Raw genomic sequence first — 14,218 nt, 5'->3', positions numbered from 1 at the left:
GTGAGGTCAAGTTCATTTTTTAACGTGAAAATTACGAACGAAAATTTCAGATTCATTGTGTAATAACCTTTCCTTCATATAATTAGCACTTCCTGTGTGTATTGCCTATTGTTTTTGAATTGCTGAATGCCTCATTTGTAAATTGCTTTGGACAAAAGCATCTAGTAAATGACCAAATGTAAATGTGCTTCTAGTCAAAACGTTTATCCTCATATTGTTCTGATCTCTTAAAACTCAAAATCCAGCTTTACGATTTTTAGTCATTAGAAACCATATTTAAAGTGTTCTCTTTCCATTTTAAAGAGCGAAATCATGTAGAAGAGACATTAATTTTGAAAGTTAGGCAATGGATAGCTTTTAAAAATATCAATATTATTTTATTGTCACATCTAAAATTGTACAGGTTAGTACAGGCCTCAATTTGATGCTCTGTTTGAAAATTGTGGTGTTATATATATAGTGTAAAGTAGATGCTCCAGAAATGAAGAGACTTCCAGTTCAGAACATCATCAGTACATACTTACTTTTATCAAATAAGTCCATCTTACACAAAAAAAGCGTTCACTTTTTCTTTCTTTTCCCATTAATTACTGGAATGGACTTGTCTTCGTTTTGACCCTGCTCTCGAGCCCATTCTTTCTGCAGCTGCTGTAACAGCTCTTTTGTCAGCAGTCCGTCTCGCAACAGCCTCGAGCTGAGCGAAGACTTCCTAGGCAGCTCTTTTCTTTGACTTTGGCTTTTCAGTACTCGTCCCTTCCTCTGTGGCATCTCTGATACAGGAACCGTGGATGAACTGTTGGATTCTGTGTCTGTAGGTTGACTATCAGTGACACGGATAAGCCGTGTGATGTTACGAACACCAATCTGGATGTTTTCGTCCAGTTCCTTCTGAATTTCACGGATGTGGTTGGCATCCGGGAACATGTCCATAAAACGATAGCTGTGAGAGAGAGTGTTGTTAAAGAGTTAGATCACCCCAAAATGGTTATTAATTACTCACCCTCACGTCATTCCAATCTCCTTATACCTGCGTTCATCTTCAGGGGCCAGTTGCACCAGCAATGCGCAAGTTATAACGTAGCCTAGTTGTGAATTAAAGGGACACGAAGTAACAATTTACGCACTACTACATTTTTTTTGTTGCACCACTGAACTTAGTTAAAACATAAGGCTACGTTCCAATTAAATCTTTAAGGCAGCCTCAGCCCATGTATAATGGTAGAAAAGAGATGACAGCGAGATTAGTTTACATAGAGGAGCTCATGATACTAATGAAGAACGATCTCCCTCTACTCACAGCCTTCATATCCTCCCAAATCTCACATATTTTTCAGTTTATGAAAGCGTTTCGTTTAGTTTCAAGGAAAGTTTTGTGTTAGTTGTATCCACCAATTTAAACGAGAGTTTCATTTTGACCCAGTTTTCTCTTTCATGTGTAGGATATAAAAAAGTTCAAGTTTAATGCTTTGTTAACTTCATGTGTATTTCACGTGCACGATGCAGATATTTGCGTCTGTTATTAGTGACTGACTGTAATTTAATGTGCTATAAAATGTGATTTAGAATTTCCTTCTTGAGTCTTGAGTCTGAACTTGTTTGGGGGGGGGGGTAAGGTGTGGTTTGAAGAGAAAGGACTTCAAATATCGAGCATAATAACAAAAATAAAGTAACAAGAGCTTAAAGTGCTTAAAAACTGGTAAACTGAGACTATGATTATGCTTTGCACCATTTATTTTAAAGTACTACTGGAGGGTCTGCTGTTTGTCCAATCATGTTTTTTTCTTCCATCAAATAATGAACGTCGCCTCGTGGTTCCATCCCTAAGAGGGAAGAAATCACTTTCCTGAACTCTCGCATTCAATCTGCCCAGTTGGTGGAATGAACTCCCTAACTGCATCAGAACGGCAGAGTCACTTGCTGTCTTCAAGAAACGACTACAAACTCAACTATTTAGTCTCCACTTTCCTTCCTAATCTTAACTGCCTCTCTGGCTATACCACTAGCTGTACTCTCTCTCAAAAAAAAAAAAAAAAAAAAAAGAAACATTACTAATGCTTTGCTTCTTAGACTTTACACACCTGAAACTTGTCTATAGCACTTATTCACTGCTGCTCTTATAGTTGTGTAAATTGCTTCCTTGCCCTCATTTGAAAGTCGCTTTGGATTAAAGCGTCTGCTAAATGACTAAATGTAAATGTAATGTAAGATTAGTCACATTGTGACTAATTGTGAAGGGTCTGTGACCCCAGTGGGCTGCCCCGAAGCTGAACAGACAATGATGTAGAAGTGCACATCAGTATTCAGTTTAGAGTTATTGCAGGAGTTCAGACAAATTGTTGCGTAATAAAATATCACTGTTTGAATGGGTGTCAGAACACAATAATGAGTTCAGAAACACTACTGCATAATAAAATGTCCACATTGCACAGCCTGTATTTTCAGCAGATTTGCTTCAGTATAAGCTGCTTTTATACTGACCAAAACGTTTTTAAACTTACAGAATGTTTTTATGACACCATGACCACTTAATGGATTTTTCTTTACCTGAGCCAGAGGTAAAGATCTAGAACATCATGGACAGCCTCCAGGTGAACCAGGTCCTTGATGTTTTTGGGAGGGGACAAGGGCCAATTGACTTGTCGACACACCCAGTTGAATGTCAGAGGCTCGTCTCTGCTGAACTGTCTGGCGAACTAAAGAAGATTTATATAGCATTTAGATAACTAGGTGAACATTAAGCAAAATACATTTCTGCTGTATTATATATATCGCTTTGAATTGAAGTAAACCAGGTGATTAAATGTTCAAGGCATAATGCTAAACATTCTATTAATCTCTAATAATTATTTACGTTTAAGCCACTCACCTTGAGAAAGGATGTACAAACAAAAGGCTGTTTTTTGTTGATGGGGGCTGTGCAGAACACATAGCGGGAGCGCAGATTTAGAGGGATGTGTTGAATCATATCTGCTAAGAATTTGAAGTCATCTATGTTGCAGACAAAGTAAAGACCATCCACTTGTGAAAGACTTACAAATATATCCTGTACAGAGCAGCAGAAGGTTAAATAATGGACATTACTCGTCAGTAAACTGATTATATGATCACGTTGTATGTTTGGACCTACAATGAGGTTTGAGAGAGTCGCTTGTGGAAGATGGTAGGCAAACATCTCTATCTGCTCTGCTGTGGGGTGTAATCCTGCAGTCTGAGATTAGAAAGAGGAAAAATTTCAACATCAAATCATCACTCATTTGACTGATCAAAAACGTTATTGGGATCATTTTTTAGGCCATATCGCCCAGTCCTACTATTTAGAGTAAATATAAAATTCGGCTTACTGCTATGGGGTCAACAGGCTTCCCCAAGATCTCCTTCAGAACAGGAAGGTCATCCCTGTGCATGGTGGTGACCTCCCCCTCTTTAAACACAGAGCTGAAGCGTCCCGCTCGGCCAGCGATCTGCAGCGCCTGTGATGTGGAGATAGTGTCCACCTCCTTCTCCCCCTTCTCATTCAGACTGTGTTTCACCAAAGAGTTGAAGATGATTCTCCTGATACTCCTAAAGGACGTACAGAAACGCTAAATTAAAACACTCATGCACAAAATACGCTGTGATTAATGCGGTGACATGAATGATTGTAGGTAGTACAAAAAACAGCAGTTTAAACTAATGTACATTCCAGAAGTATATCACTTTATCATCATGTGATACATTCCAAAGCCACTTCTAATATAATGTAATTAACATCAAACAAGCAAAACGCAAGCATATCAAATTAGGAAGACTCTCAAGAATTTATATTGTGCACTTTCCACACGTCACTAGCTTTACTAAATTTGATTAAGTGGATGCCACTAATACCTATTCTTTGTTCTGAAAAACATTCATGTCATAGGATTTGTTGGACTGAGTGGCACTAAATTTGTTTATAAGCAATATAAGTTTTTGTAAATCTATGTATAAAATAGCTACTGGTAGGATATGTGGATAGGAAAATGATAATATATTACTTAGACAACAGTGACACTTGCTGGTGTGTGCGTGTGTGTGTGTTTTCTTTCAACAATGCAATTGAAAGTATTGTTTGTCTATACGGAGAACATTTGTGTTAAAGTTTGAGAACCACTAATTTAGATCTCAAACATAATTTTGCAAATGTAGTCATGAAAACTGTAAAATGTTTACTAAGATTATACAGTGCTCCACACAGATCTCTCTTTTAAATGAATATTTTTTATATGATGCTATACATTATTATATTATTCAGACCCCTTGTTTTTCACGATTCCGCGATCGCTGAATCCAACACAAAATTAACAAAAAGTCACAAATTTTTGCGATCCTGTAAAATTCTTAATTTAAGCTCAAAATAATCGCAAAAAACATAAATAATCTCTTAAAACAGTCAATTCTAAACCATATAATCAAATAATGTTTATTTCAGTTTGCAATTAATTGTTTTTACATAGAGGTTGCATATGCAGCGAACGTGATGTGTCTTGAGCGTCTCTCGAAAAGTGACATCTCCCCTGCGCCCTCACAGTCCAAACATTACATAAGAGTGGGGGAGAATGTTTTACAGCCTGTGCAGTAAGCAGACGTGGATGAAGCGCGAGTGATTTACATGTGAAGTCAATGCAAAGACACGATTAGACATCCTATGGCGCGAATTTGCGTTTTGTGCATTTGACGTGCTTCAGACTGCAAAATAAAGTGTGAGCAAACATCTAACAAACAAAGCAAAAACGAGATTGATTCAAAGATGATGGCTGCTAGACTTGACCGAATTGAAGGACATTATTTGTGCTTTACATGTATGGCTGGTATTATAATGTGCGTAAACTCAGTAAATGTTTTTGTTTAAGTCTTTCCCTGCTGTTGATGAGAAAAAGCTTCCCTGCCATTGACGAGTTTAACGGCAATCTGTGTTTTAGGTGTATTACAGTAGGGGAAGCCCTAACGCATGTCCTGAGTGAGGTACATGATATCAGATGCTCTGGAGAGTGAAATCTGAGAGAGAATGTAAGATCGTGGATAAAAATAAGAGTTATACAACCTTATTTTGGCTCAATCCCTACCATTTTAGATCTGTTTTAGATCTTGTTTTGACAAGAGACCAAAATGAAGCTTTATTTTTATGATTTGTGTCATTGTGTCAGATTGTGCACCTAACATAGTACCCCAAAATTATCCGCAAATTTCTGGGAATTACCAGCACAAAATCAGTAATTTTTTAAATCCCGAGAAAAAAATAAATAAAAAAATTCACAAAAACAAATTCTTGAAAAACTAGGAGGTCTGATTAGTGTATGTACATTAGATTAGTCAGTAGTACCAAATCCAAATCTGGAGCTAATCAAAAAAATAAATAACTTAACGGCCAAATTAATATGTTAAGGAAAATAATAAATATAATTTTATCAAAAGAGGGGAAAAAAATTAAATCAAGGGAAAATATATATATTTTTTGTTGTTAAAAACTTCTAGATTGTATTTTTCTTTCAAGGTTTCATTTGAATTTACATGTATTATTTTTCTATTCCTAAAGATGACAGGTGACCACACTCTTATTTCAATGAATATAACTTTATTAATACATTCATTTTTAAAATGGAGTGTACTCATTTAGGCTGTGCACCGCATGTTGACTCTCGGGGCAAAATAAACAATTAATGAGAAGCAGAAATTCTTAATAGTTATAAAATGTGTCAAAACTTAAAATAAGATTACTAGTGATGATTTTAAGAAGTTACTCACAGATTCAAACCCATTCCAATGGCATCTGTGGCAACAAGGATTTTGCAAGGGTCATCTGGATCATTAAACTTTTTTGCTTGAGCCAACTTGGTGCCTGTTGACCAACAACAGTGTTAGATGAACATATGCAGATCAAATAACTGTGATGTAAAAACAGGCTGGAGTAGTGTTATTAATACATGCAATTAAATAAAGGGATATTTCACCCCAAGTTGCGTTTAATTTCCATTTAGTTTTTTGACTCTATTGTTATGGCTGTCAATGAGTACCATTGTCAAATATCTGGAACATTCTTCAAAATATCTCCTTTTATGTTTAACAGAAAATGCAACAACTTGAGGTTAAATAAACGATCACCTTTGGGGAACTATCCCTTTAAACTTAAATCTTAATATAAATCTTACCAGGAGGCAAACTGCCATAAATGACGGCACACTCCAAGCCACGAATTTCTATCTGTCGGCTGATTGAGTAGATGTCATTTTTGCTGAAGCACACAATGCAGTCGCCAGGCTTCAGGTTATCTAATGATTCCACAGCATGATTCGAGATTGAAAAAGGGGTCAGCCTCTTATAATTATGAACCTTTAGGATGAAAAAAAATATATATTTGTTAAAAACACACCAAAGGGCTCAATATGTCACAATATTAGATGAAAATTAATGTTTAGGCTTAAAATAATTGCACAAAAGCATCAACATAATTTTATAAGAGCACACGCAAAGTAAACATTGCATTGTAGGATTTGCAGTAACCTACAGTAGCTGTCAGGAGTCTTCTCAGCAGTTGTCATTAAGTTCTGAGATGCCCAGACTCACCTCCACCTCTTCTCCAGTGGTGAACATAAGCTCAGTGATGAAGTCCACAGCTGCTGCTTCTCCACACACGTGAATCTCCTCAGCACACAGACCTATTCACAAAGAGCGACTTCATATTTCCATTTGCTAAACTAAACAGTATTACACAATGACCAAAACAAAGTGTTGTTTGGATTTAAAGAGATGGTTCACCCTAAAATAAAAATGTACAGCCATTGACATCCATAGTAGGAACAAATAATACTGGTGGTGTCGATTGGCATTTTTCCCAACATTCTTCAGTGCATCTTCATTTGTGTTCAATAGAAGAAACTCAAACAGGTGTGTGAAAAGTGAAGGGTGCTTAAATGAAGCATTTTGGGTGAACTGGGATTCATAAACTGGGATTGGCTCCTTACTGGAGTAAATATGTTTCTGTTTGTAGCAGGTTTGGCAACAATTATTTTAACACAAACTGATCAGTGTGTGAAGCTTTTTATTTGCTAAATAACCATGTTGGAGGATGCATCCCATGGTCATATTTTAGGATGACAATGCAAAGTTTTGACCTGAATATGACCCTTTTTTGACTTCTCAGCCAAAATTAATACAACTTATGTTGGAAATAGGCTTTGGGACATTGCATGGGATTATCAAAACGATGTTAATATAAAGTAAATTATTAGAATACACCTTTTTTGGTCAGGCATTTTTCTTTATTGTTATGTTAAAAAATAATCTTTCATACTACTTTAAATGACTGATGTGCACTCAGGCTTTTAAACCTAGCTGTTAGTGTAAATATACAGTTTGTGATGACTTTCCAAAGCAAACCCACCAAGAAGAGCTCTTGTCCAAGCCCAGCCTCTGGCAGGATCCTTGATCATCTGAATCTCGTCAATCACAGCCACTTCATCTAAACAAAATATATAACAGTATAGATTAATTTCTCCTTACTAAGGCTCAAGATAGCTCCACAGTCATGGAATGATCATGAAACAGCCTAGTTACAAGAAAAACAAGAAAGTAATTAGAATTAGTATAGTAGTAAAGTATTAGTAAAGTATAACAACTGTTGTTCTAGATCAGTGGTTTTCAACCTGTAGTCTCTGACCAACTGCAGTTACAAGAAATGCCATTGTTAATATATGTAACAAAAATGACTAGTCATAATTTGATGTATAATTAAATAATGAGAAATTAACAATAAATTGTTACTATCTATTCACTACTTGATTTTACATCTCGCCAATTTAAAAAGTATTTTTGCTAAATACATTGCTGTGAACTGGTCCAGTGCTCTTGCAGAACCCAATGCTCCCGGGACAAAACTTAACAGCGAAATATGTTACGGTGGGCTTTAAGATGCTCATATTTGTGCAAAGTGCAGCTGCTTAAAATGATCTGCAGGACTTCTGCGATATGGATATATGTATAAAAAAAATTAAATAAAAAAAACATTTTTCAAAAGCAAATGAATAGCTATTTATTTAACTCACAAAAGCTACACAGGTACATTTTTTAGGATCTTTCACTTGGCATATGATGAAATCGAACAGATGTGTTTAACATAAGTGTTGGGTTTAGTGGGCCTTGGGTTAAAAAAGGTTGGAAACCACTTTAATTTGATCTATATTGTATTGTATCTAATTATTTTGAATATTCATTAGATTATTATCAACACAGTAAACACAACTAATGCGATGATGCTTACATGGAGTTGTGACACTGCACATCTCTATGGTAGAGGCGATGTGGCCAGATGGTTTTCCTTCTGGATCAACGAATATTCTTTCTTCTCCTGTCACCAGATCGCACGGCACTCCCTAATACGAAAACATGACGGCTCTATAGCTGACAACTCATCCGGAATTACACTGAATATCAAAATAAGCTGAAACTCACCGCAGCATTGCTCTTCTCATAGATTTCATGGGCCAGCAGCTTTAGAGGTCCGCAGTAAACTCCAGATTTGGCTTCTAAGTATCTTTTAATGGCATGATAGGTTTTACCACTGTTGGTGGGTCCTGCATGAAAAACTATCTTTCTTTGAATAGCTCTGGCCTCTGGATACCTGCAAGACAATAGACATTTAAAAAGATGTAATTGCATATTATCATGTATTGGTAAAAACATTATCAGTTATTTATGACTTATTCACAGTATTGTGCAAGACAACTTTAGTAAAGTAAAATATGTGGATGAGACTCTCAGTACCAATTTGCTGGAACTCGTAAGTCACTGATCTTTCGTAAATCATCTATACAGTCCAACATTGGAAAAATCTGTTTGGCGTGTCTCATAAAGTACGGGAAAATATCATCTATGTGACCTGGAAGAGGGGAAAAAAAGATTATGGATTTAAGATTTCTTATGGATACTCCCTATTTAATGTATCTGCTATTTGTTTAGTAGTGCTAAACATTAATACAAAAAGAACGACAAAAAATGCATATTAAAACATAACTTAATTAACAGTGTTCATATATTTCTTATGAAACTAATTGATGATTAAATGGACATAATTTTTGTGGCTATTTTTATGCAGTGATAATTGTTAAGAACGTTTAGCTACATAATTTTCCTATATGTGACCCTGGGCTGCAAAACCAGTCATACGTGTATTATTGTGGAAACTGAGAATGATGCATTATCAGAAAGCTGAATAAATAAGCTTTCCATTGACGGTTACGTTATTAGGATAGGACGATATCTAGCCAAGATACAGCTATTTGAAAATCTGACAGTTGAAGCAAATCAAAGTCTGGAGAAAATTGACTTTAAAATGTCCAAAGTAAGTTCTAAACAATGTACATTACTAATCAAAAATTTAGTTTATATATTTATTTGAGTTTTACATAAATACAGTAGAAAATTTACAAAAAAAAAAAAACCTTTATGGACTTATTATTGTAATGATTTTGACATAAAAGAAAAATATAAAGTTTTGACCCATACAATGTATTTTTGGCTGTTGCCAAAATACACCCGTGCTGCATGACACTGCTTTTGTGGTCCAGGCTCAGATACTTTATTTAACTTTTAATTAGCATTTCTTCCAAAGTGTTAACAAATAAACGCAGTGTCGCAGAATTAAACCCAGCATCTGTGAAAACATGCTTCAGCAATGAAGGATTTAGACTAAAGGAAATAAACTGATGTAAATACTCACCAGCTCCACAACAGATGTCATTAAGGATGATGTGCAAGTCAGCATTTAGTGAGTTCATTTCCAACACATATTTCCTAAAACTAACGAATGCTTGATGAAAGAGACGAGCTGTTGAAGAACAAATGAAACAATCATCACTAAAATGCTTTGTAATAAAGCATAACAGTATACTTGTAAGTGATAGTATATGTCAACACAAAACAAAGGAAAATTCACTTTTAAGGTTTTGCATCTTAGACTACACAAAATGTTGGTGACTTTTGTTCAGTAGAGCATTAAAGATGTTTTTAGCTGAAACTGTGGTCCTTGTTAAAAATTTTGTATAAAAAAAAAGTATAAAAATATACATGTGTGCAAATCAAAATAATATAATACCCTTGCCTGCTGACATTGAGGTCTTATGAAGCAAAATGATCAGGCTATGCTCAAAATTGGATGTAATTTACAGCATCAGCAAATTGCCCTGAGTGCGTTTAAGATAAGTCTGGATAGGAGCTTTGTCACATCATGATATATGTGGGGCACAAAACTCACATGTGGGATTGGAGGTAATGTAATAAATGTGTTGTTATTTAACCAAGGCTGTTACATGCCTGGGAGTGTTGTTTTGTTGTTCCCTCTTCCCCTTTCTGTTTTTTTTTACGGTCTGCTATCCTTCTAAAATCTAGGTGTTCCGATTGGCTCGTGGACTTTTCACGAGTTTGACCTGTAGTCTGGTTTGCTTCATTATTTTGAGAGTACATCTATTCTGAATGTCCAAGTGAAAGTACGTCAAAGTGACTAACATCTTACATACACGTAGCTGATTCTCTGTTAAAACATTAGGTTAGAAGTGGGTGCTACCCTCTATGTTTTCTCCAGCGAGTGGAATTTAGTGAGGCATTTTTGTCTTCTATTTTCAGCTTTCTCTTTAGTTGTTTAGAGGTGTGGAGGGTTTAGTTAGTGTGTTTAATTTGTTATTTTCTTTGATTTGGCACTGCTTAATTTCCTTCCCTCTGTAAGGTTTGCTTCAATTTGCTTATTTTGCGTTTATTGTACACATTTGTAAATATACTTTGGGTGATTAAATATTCTTATTTTTCTTTCTTATCTTTACTGTAAATAAACCAAACCACCTTTGCCACATCCGTTGTCTGTGTCGATTCATAGCAGCTAAACTCTCTGGGGAATTAAAAAGATATTAGGTTGTCATAATTTTGTTTAGCCCTTTGCATCCTCCGAACCACATGGAGTGTAACAAAGGCAAACAAAAATGGTACACAGACCAATCATTTACTGACACTTCACTTGCCACAAACCTGTTGCTAAACAAAAAAAAAAAAAAAAAAACTTGTAATTACTCACTTCCATAGTATTTGTTGTCTAAACTAAAGAAGTCAATGGTTACAGGTTTCTAACATTTTTTAAACATCTTCTTTTGTGTTCAACATAAAAGAGCAACTCATAAGGGTTTCGGGATGAGTAAATGGTCAGTAAATTCTATTTCTTTGGTGAACTATCCCTTTAAAGCTTTGGGAGTCATGTAGGCATGGGACAATAACCGGTTTCAAAGTTTAGAGCGGTTTGGAAAAGTCAAGGTTTTAATACCACTAAAATGTTCTGTTATGCCGTTCCCAGTGTATATGTAAGATTTTTAATGTATTTTTATTTCATGAAATCTAACGTAATGAAACTAACAAAGAGAGCAGAAGTCAATGATTAATTTCCACTATTTAGGCTGACATGTTTACTGTTCCAGAATATTTTAAATGTTTCTCAAAATAAAACAGTGTTCAAAGGGGAAAAATTTAGTTTTTTATTTTTTACACAGACATTTTAAAAGTAATATATTTTAGAGCAGCAGTCACAATACAGTGATACCGTGATTTTTTTTATCCTAGGTTATGATACCATCAGAAAATTGTACATTTTGAGGTAACAATCATAAGTTCACAATGCCTACCGTCAAGTCCTTGGTCAGAAGCCAGTTTTTGCATCTCTTTCCTTTTGTAGAATCTATTCAACACTTTGAGAAGCTCACCTGTCAATAAAACAGGTAACGTTAGATAAACAAGCGTCAAATGTTTTTTCTGATGCAATAATTCACCAAATATCCAGTCTGTATTATAAAACAGTATAATAGATTCGCCTCCTCACTAGAAATGCTAAATAGATAACATATTACACATTAAAAACATAATAAACGCTAATAATAAGCATCAACTTTACTTTTATCCAGGGGCTTCGTCAGCTCCGCGCCGACTGATCCCTCCGCGTCTTCATCAGTTTTGACGGCGAGCGGAATAAACAGCGAGGTGTCCAGCGGTCTTGACGAGCCTGAAGATGAATGTCTAGTGGATAGTTTGTTAAATGTCCTTCTTGTTAAATGCTGTGTTGTGCTTGGTGAAGAAACAGTAGAGAGGCTTGTGCTAGCACAGACCCGGTATCGGATGTGGGAGCGCGACAATAAGTAAATACAACGATTTACCGACATTTTAGGCTTCTGTTAATATTGCTGAACAGAATATTGACGGTCACAATATTAATGTTATTATCTTCATTCTGATAAACTCTATTGAGGTACAGTAAAAGTGCCTGTGATGACAAGGAGGTCAAGCTCTTCTCAGTAACAACGTGCAGAAGGACCCTTGAAATTGTGGTGCCCAATGTATTGCCTGTTTATAATTTTAATGCTGATTCAAGCGTTAAAAGTCAACATTGGACAAATTTAGAAAATTGGTTACATGGGTGATATAAACTGCAATATCATGATCATACGCGGTTCTTTGATTTCAGTATTGAATGTAAATATAAATATTTTGAGTATGGCACAAGCAGGAACTACTTATGGGGTATGCAAGTAGGCATGTGATACAAACAAGTTGTTGAAATCTGAATGGCAACTGAAAGTAACTTAGGTTTCTGTTTTAAAAAATAGCAGAAGCTTTAACAGAATAATAACAGAAGCTTTAACTCATACAGAAACATGCAAGCCAAAAACTACGCACCTTTTCTTATATCGTCGTGAAAATCATGTTATAATTTTATCCCAAGGAAAGAAAGTTCTAAATTACAGCTCATTTTTGATCAAATGTGTGTGTTTACTTAACTTGTGTATTTGTAGATTTTTATGTTTGTTTTTTTTAGGGATAATTTATTATTGTGAAAGCAGTTTTTCGTCAAAATAATTAAGTGATAAATTTTCCAGTCCTCTTATAAAATTCATATTCTGAAAACCTATTTAAATAAAAACGGAATTGATCTAAAAACATTACTAATTATATTCACTATAACAATTTCCATGAGACTGCCATACGCAGGTGGTTGACAAAGGTAACTGCTTCCCGACGAGATGATCCCAAGGTTTCCATATCCTGGACCAGGCCGTATCCTGAGCAGCTACTGTGGTGGTCATGGAAGAGTGGAGAACATGAGACTGATTCCTGTGACGCTCCAGAGACAGACGAGTCTTCGCTGAGGCCAGCTTCCGCCACTGAGACTGCAGCTCTGCACAAGACGTTTGGCCAACTGAGAAATTAAAATGGTCGTGCCCAACTGAGCCTGGTTTCTCTCAAGGTTTTTTTTTTTTTCTTCACTTTCACCATTTAGTGAAGTTTTTTTTCCCTCTCCGCTGTCGCCACTGGCTTGCATGGTTCGGGATCTGTAGAGCTGCGCATCGTTGGATTTGCTCTTCAATATTTGGACTCTCAGTAGTGATTTTTAAACCACACTGAACTGAGCTAAACTTAACTGAACTTAAACACTACAAACTGAACTACACTGTTCCAATTTACTGTGACCTTTTATGTGAAGCTGCTTTGACACAATCTACATTGTATAAGCGCTATACAAATAAAGGTGAATTGAATTGAATTGAACTTCCCGTGAATCCGTCCAGATACTTCACATTTATCCAAGTGTATTTTGTTAAAACGGTTTATTTATTTTTCACAATAACGAACCTACAAATGCACCAGTAAGTATAAACTTCCATTTTTATTTGACATTTTGGTAGATAAACAAACTATGGCTGGATATGTACAATTTTTCAAGATGTACAAATGACTCAGTTCCCGCAGCACAACTACTCACTCAGTTCTCCAAACACTGGTCATTTCCATTGGGGCACTCTCAACTGTTTTGAACACACACATTTTCATTAATAATGTAGTGTAAGTTTTAAAATCAAAGCAATAGAAGGAAACAGGGAATACATGTAATGCTATAGAATGAAACAAAGACTTTTGAAATGATAATCTAAATAAACATTTACTTCACAAACCACATAACGTATGCGAGCGCACATTTGTGACAGTGAAAAATTGTTAACATCCCCTTCTCAGGAAACCTTAAAGCAGGATGACATGCGAAAAATACAACAAAACATTTCAAAATCATCTTTCTTAAGTGTCTATTGTTTAGACAATGCAATTGCAGCAGAGATGATATTTAACACTTCATAAAACTAACTGAGAATTTCAAATGGCCCTCTTTTACTACTAAGCCAGT

The 14,218-nt window shown here is 35.6% G+C and overlaps 2 protein-coding genes across 2 annotated transcripts in view; both read right to left on the bottom strand.

The window, feature by feature from the left end:
- Positions 1 to 355: 355 nt before the first annotated feature.
- supv3l1 (SUV3-like helicase) lies at positions 356 to 12,340 on the bottom strand. The gene is made up of 15 exons (XM_056470724.1): positions 11,939 to 12,340; positions 11,673 to 11,750; positions 9,731 to 9,838; positions 8,776 to 8,890; positions 8,464 to 8,632; positions 8,273 to 8,384; positions 7,397 to 7,474; positions 6,580 to 6,671; positions 6,165 to 6,345; positions 5,761 to 5,854; positions 3,342 to 3,561; positions 3,128 to 3,208; positions 2,867 to 3,043; positions 2,545 to 2,693; positions 356 to 940 (listed from the first exon to the last, which is right to left on the bottom strand). Exons 1-15 carry the CDS (start codon positions 12,201 to 12,203, stop codon positions 562 to 564), a joined length of 2,298 nt encoding a protein of 765 aa, XP_056326699.1. The 5' UTR covers positions 12,204 to 12,340; the 3' UTR covers positions 356 to 561.
- Positions 12,341 to 13,686: 1,346 nt separating this feature from the next.
- Positions 13,687 to 14,218, bottom strand: part of vps26a (VPS26, retromer complex component A) — a 17,101-nt gene continuing 16,569 nt past the window's right edge. Inside the window, exon 9 of the mRNA XM_056470789.1 lies at positions 13,687 to 14,218. This exon is cut by the window's right edge and continues 833 nt beyond it. The gene's annotated coding sequence lies outside the window, so the exon portion shown is untranslated.

Source organism: Danio aesculapii, chromosome 13 (assembly GCF_903798145.1).
Source record: "Danio aesculapii chromosome 13, fDanAes4.1, whole genome shotgun sequence".
Taxonomy (NCBI): domain Eukaryota; kingdom Metazoa; phylum Chordata; class Actinopteri; order Cypriniformes; family Danionidae; genus Danio; species Danio aesculapii.
The sequence above is the reverse complement of the archived record's forward strand: the minus strand, read 5'-3'. Positions and strand labels throughout refer to the sequence as shown.